At 48.6% G+C, this 22,790-nt stretch overlaps 1 protein-coding gene across 1 annotated transcript in view; it reads right to left on the minus strand.

The window, feature by feature from the left end:
• Positions 1 to 22,790, minus strand: part of SDK1 (sidekick cell adhesion molecule 1) — a 526,124-nt gene that overhangs the window by 152,977 nt on the left and 350,357 nt on the right. The window contains 2 exon segments of the mRNA XM_049639338.1: positions 388 to 580; positions 2,344 to 2,459. Coding sequence (XP_049495295.1) covers positions 388 to 580; positions 2,344 to 2,459 — 309 coding nt within the window.

Consider the following 22,790-nt stretch of genomic DNA (forward strand, 5'->3'; position numbering starts at 1 on the left):
AGATGCCCCGGGGAGGGTCAGGGAAGACGCAGGCTGGGAGGCCTGGCAGGGCATTCTAGAAGATAAGGGGGTTGGAAGTTGAAATCTGGGGAAAGAGAGGACCAGCAAGATGAAAGGCTGACCACAGGGCTGAGACCAGACTGTTTCTCTTTCCCTCTGAGCTCTGTCCGCCTGCCAGGCTTCCAATCCCAGGGACCGCCTTCCACCACTCATTACCATTACTTTCCACTGACTATCTCCCTAGAGCACACGCACCCCGAACACTGAGGACATGGAGGTTCCTGATGACCCTCCGTGGGCCCCGCCCAGCGCTGGAGGAGACAGCGGTCGGGCCTCCTGGAGGGCTGACTTTGGCTGCTGGTGCGACCACGACAGATGGGTACTCACTGTCCTCATGAGTCCGTACGAGCTGAGGCGTGCTTGGAGGCCCGTCCCCCGGAGTGGTGAAACACAGGACTGACGTGAAGTAGGCAGTGAACTTCTTCAGGTTCGTTATATACCCGTGGTGGGCTCCATGGAAATCTGGCGCAATGGTGACCACAGTGATGGCCTCCGGGATCTCTGCGGGCCATGCCAGAAGCTGGGACGGGACAGGGTGAGAAAGAAATCCTTTTTAATTGTATGTCTTCATTCTCAAGTCTGTATCAGAATCTTATTTTGTGGTTGACGTAACTTCAAAGAGAGCCACGTCACGATCAAGAAACTCTGTAAGTCTAACGTTTTAGAGTCCCACTTAAACATACTGACTTTAAGAGACATCTCGTAGATTGTTGAGATCATATATTTGTATGTATTTGATACATGTCCATATAAATAAAATCTCTACTTTAACTCAATTTGAAATAACCGACATTCCTCAAACTTTCACTTACGCTTCACTTAAAGATGATGCGGGATGTACGTGTTTTCAGACACTAAGCAATAAAGACGACACCATCTTTCTTCAACTTAATCAGTACAACGAAACACGGACACAAATATTTTTTCCAGATAGTCACCTACTCTGGCTCAAAAAGAAGCCCCCTGATTCAATGGGAATGAATCTTAATTATTTGTGATTTATGTCACACTGCTTTTCTGAAAAGAATTTTAGGAGGTTGATTACAGTTTTGAAGAAAAATAGTGCATCTACATATTCTAAGGGATGTTGTTTTCACATGCGGGCAACATCATGTATGAGTGGGACTTCTAATTCCTGTGACGCCAAACATTTGCAGGGCTAATTAGGTCTGAAGGCTGACGTGCCTCAGGACACAAAGCGTATTTACAGAGATCAAACCGATGTCGAGCCATCGAATGAACCCTCTGGTCTTGCCAATAAGACCTGACAGGAAAGCCAAGGAGGCAAAATCATCTTGGTTGATCTGATCATTATGATTTTCTCTCAAAAAAGCTTCTGACTGTAGATTCTTCTGGGGAATCAAAAAGAAAAGAAAAGAAGAGAAAAAAGAAAAGAAAAAAAAAAGAAAAAAAGAAGAAAAGGCAGGACAAATTTCTAGCTACATCTGCCACGTAATGAAAACCAAAAAGTGTTTTTCTAAGTTGAATCCAAATGGAGAAAAAAAGGGAACCAGGTGTCTAAGGAAATAATACCCTCCGAATCTGAAATTACCAAGAATTCGAGCGGACTAGGTGGAGTCCCCTCCCCATGAAGATCTTCCCTAAGTCTACCTTCTAATGCAGAACACCTGTGAATACGTTGTAGGTAAAATTAACACAGGACCCCGGGCCAGCTAGAAGCTGATCTAGTCGGCAAGATGAACTACACTTTGGGAAGTTATGTCCAAATGCACCTGTGAAGGTAACATATTCTGGTAGCTAAGGACAGAAGGAGGTTGGATGGTGGGGATCGGTCTGTGTCTCTACTTCAGTCCAGGTAGGTGACCTAAATTCTCTGGTCTCGGTTCTATAAACAGAACTCTCCCTTAAATCCAGAGGGGGAAGGAATAAATGCCCTTACTTGATAGAAATATCATTCACTTGCGTCCAGTGCCCTTTGTTCTTCCGAGAGGACCCCTTGCCGGGAAGAAGTGGTTTGTACAAATGCTGATTCTAATCAATCCAGATAGGTTTTCCACTGGTAATTTTAAAACGAATGGCTTTTTTCAAAAGAAATTACTCTGTTGCATCTGAAACGTCCTCTTGAAAACTAACAATTTGAGTTCCTGAACCAGTAGAAGTGATAAGACCTTGGATAAATGCTGACCACCCCCCAGCCCCGACCAAGGTCGACATACACCGTAGCTTGGTGCAATGGGTTCTTGATGAGATGAGGGGTGGGCAGCCCACAAGACCATAACACAGCACGACAGCCACCCAGGGTTCTGAGCCAGGTCCGGGTACCTTGTATCCCTGGTTGATGCCATTGATGAACTGCTGAGGTGGAGGGTTCCACAGGAACTGGATGGTTGTGGAATTCACAGCGTCCGTCTGCACATTCTGGGGGGGCGCGGTAGGCACTGTTCCCGGGCGGTCGTGGAGGACAGCAGGGCAAACAGCAGGAGCACAGTAGGGAGAAGAGAAGAGAAAGACACCCTGAGCTGCCATTCATGATTCACAGGCAATTACGCCATCGAGAAGAGCGAAGTGTGATGAATGTTTTTGGAGGCTAATAGTGGCATCAGAAAGAAAAAGAACTAGGCTATTTCTCATTTTCTTCTGGAGAATTCTTTAAGGCATAGGCAGAGAAGTGGACTGGATCATCTCATTCCACGGGTGACGTTTTCCCAGGAATCCCGAGATAAATAGCTAATGAAAGCTTTCTCTGGTTTCTTTTTTGGTTACTTGGCGTGTGAGACTCAGGCAAGGTTTCATCTAGAAGCCCCTCCCCCTTTAGACACCACTATGTTTCAAGCCCATTTATCCTTCGTATCGGAAAAAAAAAAAAAAAAAAAAAGGCATCCCTTCCCATATGGATTATTCGTTCATTTGGAGGCTAAATCTCTCTTGGTCTGTTACGGGACCACCATTTTTAAGATTTTCCACTCTTGCTGTCTTTCTGTTACTGACCAGCTATATACGTGCCAAATGGCCTGCCTTCCAGGAAGTCACATTCTAGGGGAGATACTCATTTGACGGATACAGGCAAATCGCTCCCTGGAGCGGAAGACTCACGGGGCAGACTCCGTCCTAGGAAAGCACGGAAGCCTTCAAGTCAGGAGGCATCTGGACTAGGTCCAAAAGGACGGGCCTTGAGAAAGGCGCTCTCCGCCCGGAAAATGGAGCATGCAAGGTCTGGTGTTTATGAAATCTCTGGTGCACTGTGAGAAAACAGTGAGCGTGGTGAAACATGGGGTGCACAGGGGCAGTGTGGCTGAGGAAGTGGATTAGGTTGCTTTGGGCATCGCCTCCTGTGCCGAACCCAGTGGTTGATCACATATACAGTAGGCAATGGGGGAATCAGAAGTGTTGCGGAAAAGGCAGTGATGTGACCTGGCGAGCCGGTGGAGGATGAGAACCCCAGCGGCCTCGAAGGAGGGGACTAGCACCCTGGGGGTGACATCCGACTTTCTGCAAAGGAAGGTTGCTTGTTTCAGAAACAGGACGCAGAAACTGAAAGGATCTTTTGGCTCAAGGTAAAGAAACAAAGACCACAGTCTCCTGGCCCAGAACATGTGGGAACAGAGCATGGTCCTGTTGAAAGATCATCGTGATCTCTCATTATTCTCCTCTTGGAAGGCTCATCTCGTTAGGCAGAAATAAAAACGCATAAAATTTGCCCAAGCCCCTCAACTGGGCTCTACAAGTCACACTCTCTTCCCATCTGCTCCGGACCCTGGCTGCGCTAGACCTCAGACCCTCCCTCCACCAGCCACCGAGTCCACGGTCCCGTTCCCCGCTCAGCATTTGTGGATTAAAAGCGCCCAGGGGGGTCGCGGTGCCTAGGATGCAGAAAGCTGGGAAGAACCTCACATCCAGCAATAAGAAAAAGCTGAACTAACTACAAAATCTTAACTTTCCTTGAGCCCACAGAAAGCCGAGGTCGACAGGACAACCTGGTGGTCTGGAACGTTAAGAAAAGACACCCCTCTTGACGGGTCAGAGTGTGAGGGCCGGCTCACCGGTGACACAGCAGGGCAGCACCATCGGGGACACCGTACAGCCGGGTAAGGGAAACTCAGCTAAACTTCCTAATGAGTCGCCAGCGGCCAGAGGACGGAGGGCTTGGCTGGTGCCGATGCCCAGACAAGTTCAATACGGACAGACAGATACACGAAGGAGAGAATTGCAACGGTCTTCTCGTGAACCAGAAGGCAACGGAGTATGATATGTTTAAAGTACCGATGGGAAAACCTATCGTCCCGGGGTTCTTGTCCTGTGGAAGCATCATAAAGATGTGTTCCGGAAGACGAAAATGGAGAGAATTCATTACTAGCAGACCCGGACTACGAGACATGCTGGGGGAATGTGCTGTCCAGTGGACACCCAAACCGCACGTCTACGCGGAGAAATGATTTCCAGACACGGTTCAAATGAAGGTAGATCTCTTTCTTTCCTTATTTTGACTCACTCTCAAATAGAGTTGACTGTTTAAAGCTAGAAGAGCCGCATTTTCTCGGGACTTGTAACGTGGGTAAGAGTGAAGTAAACGGCCCCGACGGCACGAAAGGTGGGAGGGAGGCGCCGGAAGCATCTGTGGGTGAAGTTCTCACGTCATGCACGAGCCGCACTTCAGGAGAAACTGTAATTCACTAAGGATATAGATTTTAAATTCCAGAGCAATCACTATGTGAGTTTGAAAAGAGATACAGAACAAGACAAGTGAGGGAAAAAAAAAAAAAAAACAATGTAGATACAAAAACAGCTAATTAATCCCAGAGCAGGCAGGCAAAAGAAATAGAATAGGAGGAAATGAGAGAGGGGACACGTAGAAAACAGTTGGCAGGGGATAGATTCTAATCTCACCTGCTGAGAGTCCCATAAAATGTCAACAGTCTGTACGGAGGGATAAAGGACAGACTCCCAGATGGGTGAGGAGGAGGGAAGAAAAGGAGCGGCTGGGAGGAGAAGACCACCGAGTCAGAGTGCGCTTTTCTCCCGGAAGCCGCGCTCTCTGGACGCAGGCTCGGTGCTGAGGTTTCGTGGACTGAGACTCCGTACAGCCTTCCTGTCCAACGTTGTGATGTTCTCTAGAACATAACACTTGCAAAGAACTGGGATTTTGCATAAATTAAATGAGCGATAAGTTCCTGGTGTCCTCAGAGGACATCTTGCGTCTTTGCAGTGCTTTGGGGACAACATGATCATTGCCCCGAGAGGCTCATGCTTTCCTGGTTTGGGCTGGTCACCCCAAGGTCAGCGTGTCTCTGGGGTCCACCGTGGTCTCAGCACCACGGGCCCCGGGGGCCCTGGGGTGACCCGACCAAGGACGCGGCTCTGTCTTGCCCAGGCTCTCTCACCTGGAGTCACGCGAAGTCAGGAGGTAAGGATGGCTGGTGCCACACCCTTGCACGAAGCTCACGGAGCCGGACGCCCTTTCCACCCCAAAGTCACGGGACGGAGATTCTGGAGCCTCAGGTTCCTTCTTCTCACCCACCCTGGGCTCCATCCACAAACTCAGCAGTTCTCCTGGGCATCCATAGGCTCCCTGCCGGCCTAATTACTGTCGCCGGAAATGCCTCACACATTCGTGGACAGTGGAATAAAAAATCCTCTCAAGTGAGAGAAAGAGCTACAGCCAGAAAATCTTTCTTGACACAGCTTCCAATAGAGGCTGAAAGACCTTCCGGGTGGAGGGCGGAGGGCGGTGGCTGGGACCTGTCTGCAGGCTTCACAGGAGATCTGAGGGGAGCTGTGGCCTCCCACTGCTCCCAATAAGGCCTCAGGGGCATTTTTCTCCCCAGAAAATTAGCATGCGAAGTGTCTTTCTTTCCTGTCCCTAACTGCAGGCCTTGAAGAGGTTTGGTAAAGTGACAAGTGTGGTTTTCCACACTTCTTTTTCTTTTGTGGCTTTCCTTGCTTAAAAAAAAAATACATTTTCTCTAGATAATTCCCTCAGCACTGAACCCAGTATGTTCTCAGTCTTAAATTCAACACAGCTTCAAGCCGTTCAGCACTGTCTCGATTCTCACAGCCAAGGACGAGGATCTCTGTCGTGAGCACCCAGCACCCAAGGGCACCGAACGACTCCGGCATGTGAAACAAAAAACCACAGAGTTTTAGAAACAGGAATTTATCCGCTACGGAAAAGTCTGTGGTGGGATAACGCAATGGCGGGGGGGGGGGGGGGGGTATGGTTCTTGGAGTGGGCCAGCAGGAGGCGCTGCAGGGCCCGTCAGGCGCCTGGGATGGGCCACACCAGAGCCCAGGTTACTGCCATCTGTCAATTTTTCAGAGTGGCAAACTGCGGTCTGCAGCCACCGAAACACTTACAACTGTTGAATTACACTCGAAAACTATACCCATGTATGCATTGCACGTCGCTAAGTGAAAAAAGCCGGACTGAAGAGGCTACATACTGTGCGATTTCAACCACGTGACATTCTGGAAAAGGCAAAACCACAGGGGCAGTCAGGTCGGCGCTTGTCAGAGGGGAGGGAGGGATGTGAAGAAAGTGGAGCACAGAGGATTTTTAGGGCAAGGAAACCACTCTGTGTGAGGTTATAACGGACACGGGTCACTATACCGTCATCAAAACCCATAGAGTGTATGCACCGAGAGCGAACCCTAATGTGAACTCTGGGTTGTGGGCGACAGTGATTGTCAGTGAAGTTCACTGACTAACAAATGCACCACCCTGGGTTGATCTTAAAGAAATTCCTTCTCCCTCCTTTCCTTCCCTTCTTCCTGGTTAGTCATGTAAATTCAGCAAGAGCGGATTCTTGATGGATTTCAAAATGAGTCTACTAATTTTAGAAATCGAAAAATGTTTTAAAATAATAAGCTATATAAATAAATCAACTCATTAAAGAAGACTACAGAGTTTTACTGCTCCCAGTAATTGACTTTTTGAAATATTTGGGATAGAATACATAGTTAATATTTATATGTCATGAATTTTTCAGATTTTTAGTTCTTTAATCAAATAGAAATGAATGTCAATACTGCCTATGCAGGCGTCTTCTTTTTTTTGATTTTTCAACTCAGTTCATTTGCAAACATTCCTAAGAATGCATGTAACAAAACTTTTATGAAAAGTTGATTGCTGAAGTCATTAAGACCTACAGTCCATTTTATGTACTTTATATTTAAGTATATAATATTTATTACAATTGTTCACATCTATATCATTAACACTATTTTATATTTACAGAGACATACTTCCCCAGCATAACGGACAACTTTCTGGTTAATGGGAGTCATTAGGTCCACCTACTCCAAAAGTAAAGGAACTTTCTACCTGAGGAATGTCATGGCAATGATCGGAAATTGAGATCTGTGTGCTCGGATAATCTTCTTCTTCAGCCGAAATTTAGTACGTGATGGGAAAGGAATGTGATGAAGTGACAATACCAGGCAGATTGCAGCAACCCCTTTCCCCAAAGCACTGATCTTACACAGAAAAGATCACAAGTGGGAAATTGCCTGTAGCTACACAATGGGAAGGAAGGGTATTTATGAGTTTGGTTGCAACCGTATCAGATCAAGTTCAAGAAGCTGGTTACATCGTCCCGCACTTGAGAGCGGAAGCCAACAATTCTCCTGCAACCCCAGAATCACTCTTCTTGCCAGACTGAGTGCAAACTGTCAGCAACGAGTCTGAGACCGATGATGCACGGGGGATAGGAAAGGTTCTGTTCTTGAATGGCACTGTGAGAAGCCGTGGATGATATGTCGGATGACCCAGAGAGAGACAAACTTCGTCCGGAACATTATTAAAGCAAAACGTCCTGAGTGACTCCTTCAAAAGAGATGGGTAGAACGTTACTTTGTTGTAAAAATACATACTCGAGTTAGATTGAGTGTCCCTGTTTGTGAAGAAGCATTCCCTGTATTAAGCGTTATGGGGGCTCAGAGGATACACCTAGAAGGAGGCGAGGAAGTGAGGACAGCTCACGAGAAGATGCTCTTCGAGATGGCAGCTAGTGAGGCCTCGGCTGATCTAAGCTGTTGTCCCAAACTGAGGCCAAGGGACTAGGCTTTCCCATGCCCAGAGCATCGAGCCATTAGCCACAGGCTGACCATGGGAGGGGGGTCCTCTTGAGTGAAGCAGTGGGCAGTTCCAGGAGGGTCACAACAGTGAGCCCTGAGCCTGCCGGGTGCCGGCACTGGTGACAGGCGTGTCACCCCACAGGAAGTGATCTGGGCGGGGGGCACCACAGTATACCGCACGCATAGCAGACATGCTAGGAAGGACGGAATGGTCACAGGTAAATGGATGCTAGGAATAAATGTGTATTTATATGTATCAAAGAACACATTTGTAAGCGATGTATACCAAAGGCAAAAGCAGGGTATAAAGATTTTACTGCAAAATTCAATCTGAAAAGCCTGAGATTCCAGAAATCCATTGTTTCATTCACAGAGAAATTCTCCTCTTTAAGTGGTGGCCTGTAGGCCTCCCCGAATGCCGCATTGAATGATGCTGTCAGAATGGTAAATCTAATAAAATTCAAGCATGCTACAGTCCCACCTTTTTTTTGTCGTTGCCTTGTGAGAGAAAAAAAACGGCATCCCTTTTGACAGAAGCTTTCCTTTCGAGGGATTCAAGATAACGCTACACGTCAGGCGAGGTTTGAAATATCAGCACTCATCAATCTGTGACGGAAACTTTTCTGGTTTAATGACCTGGGCTAAGTTTGTCTCTGGGCCATCTGACATGCCGCCCATCTGTCTTGTGATAGCATTCCTCGAAAACGGGGACTTCCCTGTTTCCCGTTCCAATTCCAGGTGGAAGCCTATGGGCTTGTCCGAAAGAAGGGTCTTGCAAGAGTGTGTGAACTGAACAAAGCAGTTATGATCACTGTTATTAGTTTTACTGACTGGGCCTCCCTTTGAAGATTTGTTGAAGGATGAGTTATGGGCCCCAACAATGGCGTAGTTAACTGACATTTTTGAGCACCTGGGCAGACGGACACAGTGGAGACCTGCCGAGATCTTGCCGAAGTATCCTGACACGTATGGGTTCAAAGAAGAAACTCCGCGTGGTTACGGCGTTAAAAACTGTGCACTAGCGATATGGGATCGATTTTATAATTCTAAAGGAGTCAGCGTTTGAACTCTGAAGGAAAAATATTAAGACTGGCAACAACTTCTGTGTAGATCCATAGAAATGCCCATTATTTTGAAATACTTGATATGAAAAACATTTGCTCAGAATCCAATCCGTTCACCTCATCACAAAAAAATGTTCAACGTTATGTCTGTCAAAGAAATAAAAGGAAGAGCTCTTAGCCTAAAGAAATTATGCCCGTAAAGTGCAATTTAAAGAGGCTGAATTATCTGCATTCCGGTTAATGGCAAGGAAGAAGTTTCTCCTAACTGGGTGGAGAGAGTAATAAATTATCTTCAAACACGTGCGACCACCTACTTGTACAAATACTTCTCGTCAACGGTAACTTCCACGTGTTTGAAGAGGTTAAAAGTCTGCATGCAGTCAAAATGGAGCGCCATCCAAGGAGTAAAACCAGATATTAAAAATGTTACTTTCACCCATCAAGGTCAAGTATCTCACTATACATCCTGAGATTTTTGATTGGCAAGGTTTATACAAATTCACCACATAATAGTTTCCTTTACATTCTCCAAAGGTGACCAGAGAGGCTTTAAAGAAATACTATTAGGAATCCATGGACTAAAATGCATTTGAAACTTTTCATTCACTTCACTGCAGTTTTATTATTATTAATTTTCATGATTTTCATATTTTCCCATGTTTAACTCGTGGGAGTCTCGCCAGGTGGGCCTGAGTCTTTCTGACAAGTTCTTCCTGGATTTGATAGTTCGTTTTTTTTTTTTTCTTTTTCTTTTCTTTTCTTTTCTTTTCTTTTATTTTTCCTTCCTTCCTTCCTTCCTTCCTTCCTTCCTTCCTTCCTTCCTTCCTTTCTCCTTGCTTTTTGAACTCTCAAGATCTCACAGGCTCACCTTATGGGCTACCTGCTGGATAACTTACCTGGAAGCATCCATTTATTTATCCAAGAAAGCCCGTTTATTTCTGTGGTTCCTAGGAAGCTCAGTGCGAGGGGGTTGGTTCCTATTTCTAGGCCTTTTAAAAAGTTCTTTTTTTTTTTTAAAGGTAAAACATCATACTACTATTTCAAACTCAGTTTCTTTGATAAAAGTCTCCATTCCTAATAACATCAACATGATACTTACTTGCTTTACCTCGTAATGCTCATGCAATTGCCTTAAAACCCAAACTCAACACCACCACGACGTGACTGCTGAAAACAGTTGTAGACCTTTCTCCCTCCCTCCCTTCTTTTTTTTTTTTTTTTTTTTTTTTTTTTTTTGCACCTAGAGTATATCCTGCTAGGGACATACAGTCAAATGACCATGTTTTAAAGAGACCTGAAGTCACTGCTTTCTGTTTGGTTATGCCACCAATTCAATATGCGCTCATATTCATTTTTAAAATTTTTGCCTTCAGTTTTTTAGAACTTTTTATAAGTGTCTTAAAATTGAGTTTTATAAACGGATACAATAGATACATGGTGTCAAAGCTGATGAGAAGCCCGGTATCTATTTCTGTGCCCCCCTTTTCCCTGCAGGGGCTGTTCTAGGAACGCCCGCCTTCCTTCCTTACGGCTGCAGAATGGCTTCCGTGCCTGGTTTGTTCCCCCAGGACGCTGCTGACGGACGTTTCGGTAGGTCTGGTCCTTCCGGAACCTCTAGCGCTGAGGTGGACCGTCTCAGGTATGTGCTACTCCATTTTTTTTATCTGTCTCACTGGAGTAACTTTCTACAAAGCGGAGAGTGGACACTCTGCCAGTTATTGGCACTAGAAGTCTCACCCGTTTGGGGTAGAAGACGAAAAGGAATTCGCAATAGTTTTAAACGAGACAGGTAATTTTCATTTTGAAATGTCTGATGCTTTCAGACATTATACAAAGACTTTTTTCAAAATCGTTTCATAGCGAGCTACCAAGGTAAGCCCCTCCCCCTCCCCAAATCCGTGCCCTGTGGCTCCGGGAGACGAGGACACTCACCACCTCACCGCCCTACAGCCACGGAAACCCAGATACCAGAAGCGTACCTCGTCGTCGGGTCCTCCGGCTTCTCCCGTGAGGTCCCCTGCGGCGGTAGGGTCCGGTCCAGATCCTGCGCTGCCTTTCCTAATCCTGTCTCTTCAGTCTTCAGCCTGGAGCTCAATTTCTCCTCGACTCCTGTGGCCTGGACATCTTGGGATATTTATTGCAGACTCATCTGTCACGTCAGTTTGTGTTCGTCTGATGTTTCTTCTCGGTTAGGCTCCAGCTATGGATCTTAGGAAGGAGGAGCACAGCGGTGGTGCTCCGTTCTCCTGTCGAGTCCTCTCTGCACGATTGTGATCTGTGCCGTCGCCGGGGAGGTTCCCTGTAACCACCTGCTGCCAGGTTGGGCCTCAGCAGAGTTATCCTTTCCCCCTGTAATCCATACACGCTTTGGGAGGAGATACGGGGACCCTCCTCCCACTGGTCGCGGCATCCAGGGTCGGGTGCCGATCGACCTCCCCGTGTTTGTATCACGCTGCATTCTCAGTGAAGAAGTGTGCCCCTCTTTCAAGCCTTATCACAGAATATTGTCAAATGTTCACATTTTGACCAAAATGACAGGCGAGAAATGGTGTCTCTGTGTAGCTTTGCTCTGTGCTCCTCTCATTGGTAGAAGGGAGCATCTTCTCACGGGGCTAAGGGCATTTGCACTGCTGTTGATTCGATTTTCTTATTTCTTGACTTCTTTCTTTTGCATATCGGTGTATTACTTCTCTCTTTTAGAGGCTCTTGACAGAGCTTAATGTGCAGCTAATAACTTGTCTGGGAGATAATTTTGTCTGCTCTGTATCTTTGCCCCCTCTGCTTATTGTATTTTTTGGTATACAGAATATTTTAGCTATTTAAACATTTTATGTAGTCAAATTTATCATTTTTTTCCATTTATTGCTTCCAGATTGTGAATAATAGAGAACTTCCCCCCCCCCCGCCCCCCCAATTCTAGGTCACAGGGGAATTCGCTGGTTTTTCTTTTCTGGTACTTCTGCGGATTCCGTTTTTAATATGGACATCTCTGGTCTGTTTGGAATGCACCCTTGAATTCGGTGTAGGGAGTGGACCCAGCTTCGTCTTTTCCCACAGAGGAATCCACTTATCTCAATACTACTTATCAAAAAGCTGGTCTCTTTTACTCTTGCAAGATGCCACTTCTACTGGGTACTAAATTTCCACGTGCAACCGAGTCCATTTCCGGATTTCCTACTCCATTCCATTCACGCACCAACCCCACACCTGGGTAGGCACCTGAGGAGGTACCGAGCCACGGACACGTACTCCAGTACGTACAGCCGACTCGGCATCACGGTTCTGTTCGATGACACTATGACAGCCGGAGTTCTGTCAAAGAATCCTTCCTCTGTGAAGCTTCGTAGAGGCAAGGGCCACACAAATGGCCCTACTGACGGTGCAGACAGAGTTCTGCAGACAGAGGAGGAGAGGAAAGGGCCACCGAGGCCACGTGGTTCACCCACAGCACGCAGATGGGTGGCCCCTCAGCCACCGTCGGCACAGCTTCCAGCTCCACGCTCCCGCCATTCAGGTCACGCTAAACCCCTGCCGTGTGTGGCAGAGAGGCTCTCCCTCATGCTCAACTGAAACCTCTCCTTCCACGACTTCTGACCAGTGATGCCCATCTGCCTCCTGGGTAAAGCGTCCCCCGCACACACAGCTGTTAGACTATTTGAAAATCACAGGAATGTCCAGTCGGGCTTTACTACTATGGGCCAAGTGGACATCCTGTTCCTCTGTCTCCCATGCGGCAGGATTGAGGGAGCACTCACTGCCCACTCTATACCGGTCTCCTCCTCCGAGAAGCCTTGGTTTTCTCCCCACCCCTCACGTTGAGGCACCTGGAGCCGATCTCAGCGCTCCAAGTGCCCAAGTGGCATCCAGCCAGACAGGATTCCTTGGCACTGTGATCTGCCTTGATGGTCTGTACAGACGAAGATTATGGTCTCAGTCCTCCTCGGGTCTGCGCTCAGTCTATCCCCTGAGACTTTCTGTGGTGACTGTCGGCGAGTCCTGTCTCCCCATCTTGTTGTCACATGACTGGGGTGTGTGTGCGTAACTGAAGTATTTTCCCTTATACCTTTCGTGTCCCAACTTGATTTCTTTTATGTTCGGTTTGATTTCAACCATCAATCTAAGAAAGCAATTTATTTTTTACTCCTGATCTGGGGATAGAATACACGAATCATCCCCTCTGAGCCGTGACCCCTGCATATTTGATGCGCGTGCCATCTCTGTTCCCTCCAAGTCGCCAGTAGAAGTACTGACCAAAAAAAGCCCAGAAGAATGATGGATTTTGCATCTGGAGTTATCCTCCAAGTGGTGGTGTATCAGGCAAGTTACACTCTTTGGGTGAAGCCAAGCCCTGGGGACCCATCTAATTATTCTGTCATCCAATCTGTATTTCCCCATCGTAGCCACAAGGTGCTTAGTGAGTGAATTAGAAAATGAATGAATGAGTGAGTGGGAATCAAGCTACAGAATGACTATACTATTTGGATCTGTCAACTCAGTAACCCTCCTCCAAAAGGAAATGAGGTTGGTGGGATGCGGTTCATTCTGAATGACCAAAGGGGACTCCTAGTGACTGCTTCCTGACAATTATAGACTCAGGTCTCTCGATTCCTCTTTGAAGTGGAACCTGAAGTCCTGTCCTCTAGCGAGTGTTTTTATAGCTTCGTGTACACATCTCCTCTCTATCCTTAATTTCTCAACAGAATTTCTGTTGAATGTGTTCTTCCTATCCTTTCTGACATGAAACTCATCCCTTGTCACAGTCTATTGTTCGAACACAAATCCCATTAACCTTGACAGGGAACAGATCAAGCCACAGGAAAAAGGTTACTAAAACATGATCAGGCTGCTTGACTTGACTGAAGCGTAGCCTCACCTTCTTCGAAAATGCCGAAGGCACAAGTGTGGAGGAGAGGCTCTTCTGGATTCTGGTCTCCTCCAAGGACCCGTGCATTATTCTCGGTGGCTGGTCGTGGTCCACACAGCTCACTCACCCTAATTTGCCAGTGACCACTGCCTGTATCTTCTTTCTTTTCCGAGTCATGACCTTTATCTTAAGGAAGACTTCAGCCTCCTACCCAACCATCAGAGTTTCTAAACCACAGCTGAGATTTCTTGTGAGACATACCATGTTCCTACGTTCCCCACAGCGCGTGCCCTCGTTCATGGGAAGAACCACTTTTTTCCAGCTGACGGTACTGACCCTCCCCGGGCACGATCCCCCTTTCTTCGAAAATGCCAGAGACATAAATATGGAGAGACTCACAGCGTTCATGGTTTCGGCCCTCTGCTACCTACCAACCTCTAGAGAAGTGAGTCTCAGATCAGAGTCACCAGAATCATCTGGGGGCTTCTTGAAACACAGAGGGCAGGCCCCGCCCCCAGACTTTCTGATCCAGTGGGTCTACGTGGCCCGAGGATTGCATTTCTAACAAGTGGCACAGGGACCCGACTGACAACCACTGCTCTGCAGTTTCTTTTCTGCCATTTTCTCTTTCCTTCCCTCCCCCCATCCTCCCCGTGACGATCACCTTTCATTTCATTTAGAGCCGGTTAATTGGTTGGCAGAAGACCCCACTCCTGTCCTCACGAGCCTCTTTGCCACCTTTCCTGCCAGGAACGTGTACTGTTATTTCCAGCCCAGAGAACCTGAGATTATGCCGGGCCAGCAATTTTCCCGAACTATTCTCTGCAGCTGAAAGGGTATGTTTCATTCAAGTATTCAAACAATATTATGCAAATTACGCAAGCTGATGTGCAACACCCTTGAGTAAATCCCAGCCTAGCGTTACAATTCATCTTGGCTTCCGTCTACACAAATGGCAGAATCGGTTTAAACTAACGGTCATTCTAAACAAAACTCCGCTGACCGTAGAGCTATGTGATGTTTTGGAGACGCACAACATGTCAGGTCAAAGGAAGAAGGTGACACCGGGAAGTACCAGCTCAGAGATTCACGGCGCCTCGTGGGACAGGGGACACGGGCGTCCAGGCTTCTGTGGTAGGAAAATGACTGACTTCTGCACCCTGCTTATTAGCCCCATCAGACTGACGTAAACCCAAGCGAAGAGTGCCAAGCATCCCAGTGACAATGCTGTAAAATTAGCTGAACTTAGCACGGAATGAAATCACAGTGCTTTGCCCAGCACAATTTTTATCTATTAAGGTAGCACCACCTTATCTGTTAGAGATAAACTGTGAAACACAGCGTGTTACTGCAAAAACGGCTCATCCTTCAATGCCCTCAAGCGCGCCGTCAGTTTTCCCGGTCGGTGAGCACCTGGCGTGAGGCCACGCGGGGCCTACCTTGCCCGGGAAGGAGTCTCCCCGCTTTGGATCCGCTGGCCGGGGCAGGAGCTCCCGGCAGCGCCTCTGCGCCGTGCGAGGGCGCACGGGTCTTCCGTCTTCACCACAACTGCGCACTCTCTTTTTCATTATCCTTGGAGGAGATGACATCAAATCCTAAGGGCTGCGGCGTCTAGAGCCAGAACTTGGTGGGGATTCGTGGGCATTGACTCCTCCGGGCAATTCCCCAGAATTAAATGCACATGCCTCTCAAAGAGGGGAGCCGCAAGCTCGTCATGTGGAAGAATTATTGGCTACGCGGTGCTGCACGGATGTCTCTATTGCAATCTTTGTGGCGGGTGCGATGGTTAATTCCAGATCGTTACAGGCCGCGGACAAGTTCTTGGGTTGTTATGGTTCTTGCCGTTTTGAGACACTGGAATGTTCTCACTGCATTAAACATTTCTAAAGCGTTATTAGGGGGACAGATCTTGGATAAATAAGCTCAGGTCTCTTTTAATGGCCTGAATAAAAAATAGTATTTTAATACTTTAGAAGTTGTGCGTGTCCCTTTCTGAACTTATTTTCCCCCTTATTTATTTCGGGACCAGCTTTAGGCTGGGGAGGCACAGCGTGTGAGGTCGAGCAGGCAGGCACTGGGCTTTCCTTCGAGCTCCTGAGACCAGAAGAGGCAGGAGGGGAGGGAAGGCATCACGCTGGATACGGAGAGTAAATTGAGACAGCACCGGAAACTAACATAGAGACAATCAGCGTCTGTCTTTAATCGGACATACACTTATGCCTTGTTTATTTACATACCAGGCATTGTGCTTGGATTTGGAGATACAGACACAGACCCCGCCCTCAAAGAGCCCCCAGGCTTGTAGGGAACACCAGTCTGTACATGACCAAACAATATGCTGGTCACGGCAATTTAAGACCGGTTCGATTTTTCCCTGTGTCTTCCTGTGGCAACTGAAGGCCAAGTCTTACCCTGAGAAGCCCTCCTCCCTCACGAGGTCATCTGCGCAGATCCAGGGGCTGGAACCCTCCTACAACCCCTGGATCGTAGCTCTGCGCCCAGGCCCGTTGCCTGCCGTGCCCCCACTCAGATCCCTGTTTGGTCTTTCATTGTTGGCTGCGGTGGCTGCGGTGGTCACTCCCTTGGGGACCCTGGTGCGTCCTACAGGCCAGTGGAGGAGCCTCTTCTGAAAGGGACACGGGTTCAGCTCAACCAAACACCCTGTGTTGCTCGAATTCAGTGGTTTTCAAACTGCAGGTCTCCCAACGCACTAGTAGACCAGGAAATCAATTTAGTGGCCGTGGCCAGCATTTATTAGAGAACCCGAGAGTGAAATGGAATGAAACAGGATGGCAAATATCAAAGAACACCACACAGTGTAGGGGGGACTATTGTCGCACGAGCCTTTTGTTTCAGCTGTGTGTGTGTGAGTGTGTGTGTGTGTGTGTGTGTGTGTGTGTGTGTGTGTTTGTTCATGTGTGTATCTGCGTGTGTGTGTGTGTGTGCATGTGTCCTGGGTTTCAGTGTGAAAGACATTTCCTCTTGTGGACTACACACCCACCTGCCACTCATCCACGAGTGACGTGAGATCTTGCTTCTTTTCTGTATTCAAGCTGCACCGGAAATCTGGAAGTAATTTCTGTCCATGGGTGATACGTGCAGAATGAAAAAAGGAGCGCTAGGTTTTCCCCAGCATTTCCCAGCCATGTGACTTGGGGAAAGTGAGTTACCTCTTTGAGCTCCCATTTTCCTCTGTGGAAGAAAAACAGACACCTATCTCTCACAGCTGTCCGGGGGGCAGGGTGGGCGGGGGGCGATGACCAAGGTGAGGCAAGGAGCACAGGTGCGCAGGATAAGACAACAAAAACTGGTCGGGGGCGGCTTCCTCCAAAATGCTAGCTTCCTCTTCTTTTCTTTCCGGAAAATTCTAAAAGCCTGAATTAAGCCCAATCCTGATGGAACATCCCACATCATTTTGTTCAGTTCTTAGTGTTTTAGGTGACTCTGGGAGAATCTGGAACATTATCCTATTCTGTAGGCACAGCCTGCGGTCTAGAAAGTCTTAAGGATTGCGAAACAAATCTTTTGTGCAATGTCATTTATGCCACATTGAGAATTTCCCAAGAGGAGATACGAATGGAGCTTGCAAACAGAGTGTTCATTTATAATCCTCACTTTAGAAAACCCTTCAAAGCCCAAGTGAACATTTAGGGGCTTTTACTAATGTTTTAGAAATGTGGATAACCAAATGTTTTTTCCATTTCTCTTTAAGTATGAAATATTTCCCTTTCATTAGAAGGTAATGTTCCAAAACCAGAATAAATCATTATAGCGCAAAAATACCTGTTCAAGGAAGAAAAATGATAAAGAAATAAAACCAGAAAAAAATTAAAACCTGGGTGTGTTCGAAATGATGATGTATAGTATCATTTGTCTTTGGACCCTTTATGGAAAAGCCAGCATCTGCATTTTTATGAACACAGTGAAGAAACGGACGGAAGTTCGCGGGTCTAGGCTGGCGTATTTTGGGACCCAGCCAGCATCTCTCATGCTCCGGCAGCGCGTAGGATTCCATGCTCAGGGTCACCTGAGGACTTCATGGTCACACAGTATCTTCACGGGGCTCTCGCGGGTAGTTGCAACATTTTTAACAAAACCTGAATCTGGGAACCAAACATCGTGTGAGCCTTGAATTTGGGCCACTCACTGCTTCAAGTGACAACAGTACTTTCCCTCTCCTACTGAATGATGGGAAGGTTGCTGAAGTTGACATTGGCAGTAAGAACAATGCTGGTAATTACACTGGGCATTTAGTTTTGCAGAACTTATATGCTTAAGGCTTCTTCCACTTGCAACCGAGAACATTGATTTCTGGAGCATTTTGAAAGAAATTCCTGAGTCAATTTAAGTTCGCTTCCACTTCATTTTGGGTAATCACACTGGAAATTTGACGAGCGGGTTCCGCGTTTGCTGGATTTTTGGTCGCAGCTACTGGGACAGGAGGGACCTTTCCTCTCACCCCTTGGAAAGTTCATGTGACTGTGACTGTATCAGAATTTTGCTGCCCGATTGGTAAGTTAATAGGTCGCATTTTAAAATGCCTGGAGCAGAAAAGGTCACGGAGGCACCTAATAAAATCTATTCAATGGGATTGGCGGACAGTGGATGGGGTGGGGGTATGAAGAGCAGGGGAAGTGAGAAAGTTTATACTAAATAATCCCTGTGTGTCCAAGGTGTTAGCCCATGCTGAGAATAGAGAGAACCAAGGTAGACCCCAGACGTTTTTAGCAGATCTCAATAATAAACGGGATTGAAAAGAAAAAGGGGGCATGTGACAGGGGAAAGGTGGGTTCAAATTTCTTCAAGGATCCATACCACATTGTGCTGAACTCAAGGCACAGATGACTTATTTTCCTTCGAGAGCTTCCATAAAGAAAAGAGACTCGAGACCAAAGACGTGTGCCCAGCAGCACGCGGGTGTCTGCCCCCGGGGCAAGCGCTGGCCGATCTTTTCGGGTCAAGGGCTGCCTGTGCGCCCTTGACTCTGCTCCCTGGGGCCGAGGCTGCGACATTTGGGAGTTCTCTTTGAGAACGACTGTGCACCGTGTCACATGCAGCCTCACGTCGGCGAGCCGCACCAGCTCTCCCTGGCGTTCTGATGCCTTCTCAAGAGGAGCGAAATCCAAAGAGCTTATTAAAGTCGGGACAAGTTACGTCTCATTTCCCCTGATGGGTCAGGCTTGCCGCTTGGCTGAGGGGAGGAGGAAGAAGCAGGCAGGCTGGCCGGAAGCCTTATTCTTCCCGAGGCGGGGCGTTTCCAACTGTTCCCATGGCGTCCTGACGGACTCCAGAGTTATGTGCGTATACGTTCCAATAACTTTCCAAATTAGGCTGACAAATAATTAATTTTATGAGTTATTCTCTTCCCCTCTAATATGCAGACATTTAAATTATTCTCTTTGCAGCTTCAAGGGCCAATTCAGGCCTGCAGGCTTTCTCTACACGCGGCACCAGCAGCCGGGGGCACCCCAAGCCCCAAGCTCACCGACAGGGGCTCCCAGGGGCAGCAAGCATGCTCAGCTGGTGCCCAAACAGACCACGAGCTGAGGGTCTGAGGCCAAGGGCCCGGGGAGCTGTGGAGCCGCTTGCTGCTAATTCTTTAGTAGGGGGTTCCCAAGGATCGTGGGGCTCTCTGCATGCGGCTGGCTGTGAGACAGACGGTCGTACAATTTTATATCTAGAACTTGCATATCCTCTGGGTTTGACTCCGCAGCAGGAGTCATTGCAAAGAGCGAGGCAGAAACCGCCAGCTACCCTCTACTATCTGTCCCCCCTTCCTTTCTTAGCAACAGAAAGAAATGTATCTGGTGGAAAGAGCACCTTTCCGGGCTTCTGGCATGGAGATATTGCATGAATTGTAAGCATGAATCAGCAGTAGGTAGGACTTCTAAGAAAGTTCGTCAAAGGCAAACATACTTGCATATGTGGCCACAAGGTGTACCCCTGTGCCTTCCTCATAGAATGTGGACGCGACCGCTGGCATCGCAGCAGCTAATGTGCAACCATGAGGCAAATGCTAAAGATGGCAAAGTGAAAAGAAGGAGCCTGACCGTCCGGTGACCATGGAGCTGCCGCTAAGACCCTGTGCAGCTGAATGCCCACTCTTGGGGAGAGAAAGATAAAAACCCACCTCTATTTTGTTTTAAGCTGTTATTTTGGGTCTGTTTCTAGCAGTTGGACTCCATTTCCAACCACTACAGACAGCTGAACCCCAAGGCCTCTGATGTGGCCCTACCACGTAGATCCCAGTAAAGTCGCTCTTTATGTCGATGGCATCTTCCTCTGTCTCGACAGCAATCCGAAGCATGCTCGCAACACGGGTCTTGTGGATAAATGGGGGTGAGCACACATCAGTGACGCTGCTTTCTTCTGCAGCTCACTCTTATTTCACAAATGTTAGTCTCTCCTCGCAGCCTCGGCCGCAAGTCCCAGGTCTGACTCTGTGTTGGGTGTGTTCCATGCCACAGCCCATCACTGAGCACACGGCAGGCACACGCGTCGGTGCCACGGCCCGTCACACAACACTGAGCACACAGTAGGCGCACAGATCGTTCTCGAGATTTTACTATCAGCAGAGAGGTTGCGCCCGTTTCTTTCTGAACGACTGCGGCTGCAGAAACATGCAGATACAGTAGGTTCCAGACACTGGGCGTTGCCACAGAAGGAGGAACAAGAACAACCTGAGCATCCAGGATACTGGCTAAGAGCTCAGGGCTCTCAAGGCCTTTCTCTCACAAGGAGTCAGGGCAGATGAGCTTGAGGCTCAGAAAGGTTGATGTGCTTCTGGAAGGCAGGTAAGTAGTAAATGTGGAGTTAGGCCCTGATGGACTAGAAGAAGGGGCCGTTTCTGGGGGTCAGCAGACAGACAGATGTGTGGGAGGACAGCTCACAGCCCTAAATTATTCACGGCCCCTCACTGTGGCCATTTTCCTTTCTGATGCGGCCCCTCCCAATCAGATCACTTTCTCTCTGGTTTATTCTGCCCCCACTCCAGACCAGCTTCCCCGCCCCCACTCCCCGTTTCTTTCCAACTGCAAGTCTAAACGCTCTCTTACTTGTCTCCTGTCTCGGTGGGAACATTGGTTCCGGGACAGAGTTTACTGGTTCCCTTTTGTTCGGCTGGGGGCGGCCGACCAGGACGCTCCCGACGACGGGGGCCGGACGGGCGCAGTGTGAGTGCACACGCTGTAGGGCCGCTGCCTCCCCTGCTCGTGCCCTCTCCTGATACCTGACAAGTGCCACGGCCAAGCCCAAGGGACAGTTATGCCAACACTGTGGTCAGCAAGGGCTCCACCCTGATTTGTCCTGGGGCTGAGGCTTGCCCCTCACAGGAGGGTCAGGCTCAGAGGCTGTCGAACGCCTGAGAAGCTCTGTCCAGGGCCCAAGGGACAGACGTAGGGTTAGGAGGCGGGGAGGGTCTGGAAACAGAAGCATAGGGTCCTTTCCCCAGGGCGTTAGTCACGTGAAGCACACAGGAAGAGTCGGGACCACACGTAGGGAGAGGGCTGCACGCCCTGAGGGAGGACAAGGGCGCCGTGCTGCCTGCAACCATGCCGAGGTGAGGAGGGCACAACATCAAAGCAAAAACGCCCACAGAGAGGGGAGGTGTGAGTCACGACCATGTCCCCTGGGTGCCCTGTGACCTGCAGGGGCCCCGGGCTCTGGGCTCCAACGCCAGCCATCCAACGCCCAGACCAAGAGAAGAGGACCCAGCTGCCAAGCCAAGGTACGGACGGGAAAACTGCACGCGGCATATTCAGGAACTCGGGCTCGGCAAGAGTGAAGAAAAAGACGGACACTGGGAACCACTCTTGCACAGAGAGCTAATGGGAGTCCCGCTCGCACCAGGACGAGGAAAGCAACTCCTTCCAGGGAGCTGAAGCAGCCTTAGTCAGCTTCTCCATCCGGACGATCACCGCATCCAGAGGTGGGAGCCTGCCACGCCGGCCCCGCGCCCCGGCACTTCAGACCAGCTACATCGGGGCCGGCCAGCGTTCGGCTTGCTTACACGTCAGTGGTTACATCGGACCTGCCCTGTTCTGTCCTATCCCCGCCAGCGAGCCGAGGAAGCAGCTGGGCCCCCCGCCGTTCACACTCCAGCGACCCAGGGACAGGTGCATCGCGTGAGCGTCCTCTGCCCCGAGGTCTCGAGGCACACGGAGGGAACAGAGGCAAAGTACTGTGAAAACTATGCAGCACCACCCGAAAGTGCCAGCCACGCCCTCCTCGTGGCCTGCGTCACAGCAACAGGGAACTAGTCGGTTCACAGCCAGACCACGTGCCCTTCCGTCTGGAGTTGCTGAGGCCGCGGGGGGCCCCCAGATCGCCCGCACAGCCGCTGAGGGGTTCGCCCTCCTAATACAGCATTTTGCTCATGTTGCTCCTGGCCCTCAACCTTTAATGGCTCCCAAGTACGAGCCAAACTCTAGGGCCGAAGCTCTCCTCAGCTAGGTGGGGATCTGCCCCTCTATGCCCCGCACGGGACCCGAACACACCAGTAAGAAAATGAAGCAGTCCTAGTTAACAGTAATAGGCGATTCTTAACAGCAAATTCATTATTTTAAGTATTTCCAAATCTACTGTCATTAGGTAGGCGAATTAAAGCAAACATTAATTGTCCAGGTACTTAGCCGTCTCCATTTTCCGGTGAGTAATCGAGACTCACGTGCGGACGAGGAGGTCCTTCCCGGCTGTCTTGCATGTTAAGTATTTCCGCCAGGCACATATCTCACCATGGAGACAGAACTGACTTAATTTATAAAGGAGGCTTT

Source organism: Panthera uncia, chromosome E3, assembly GCF_023721935.1.
Source record: "Panthera uncia isolate 11264 chromosome E3, Puncia_PCG_1.0, whole genome shotgun sequence".
In the NCBI taxonomy this organism is placed as follows: domain Eukaryota; kingdom Metazoa; phylum Chordata; class Mammalia; order Carnivora; family Felidae; genus Panthera; species Panthera uncia.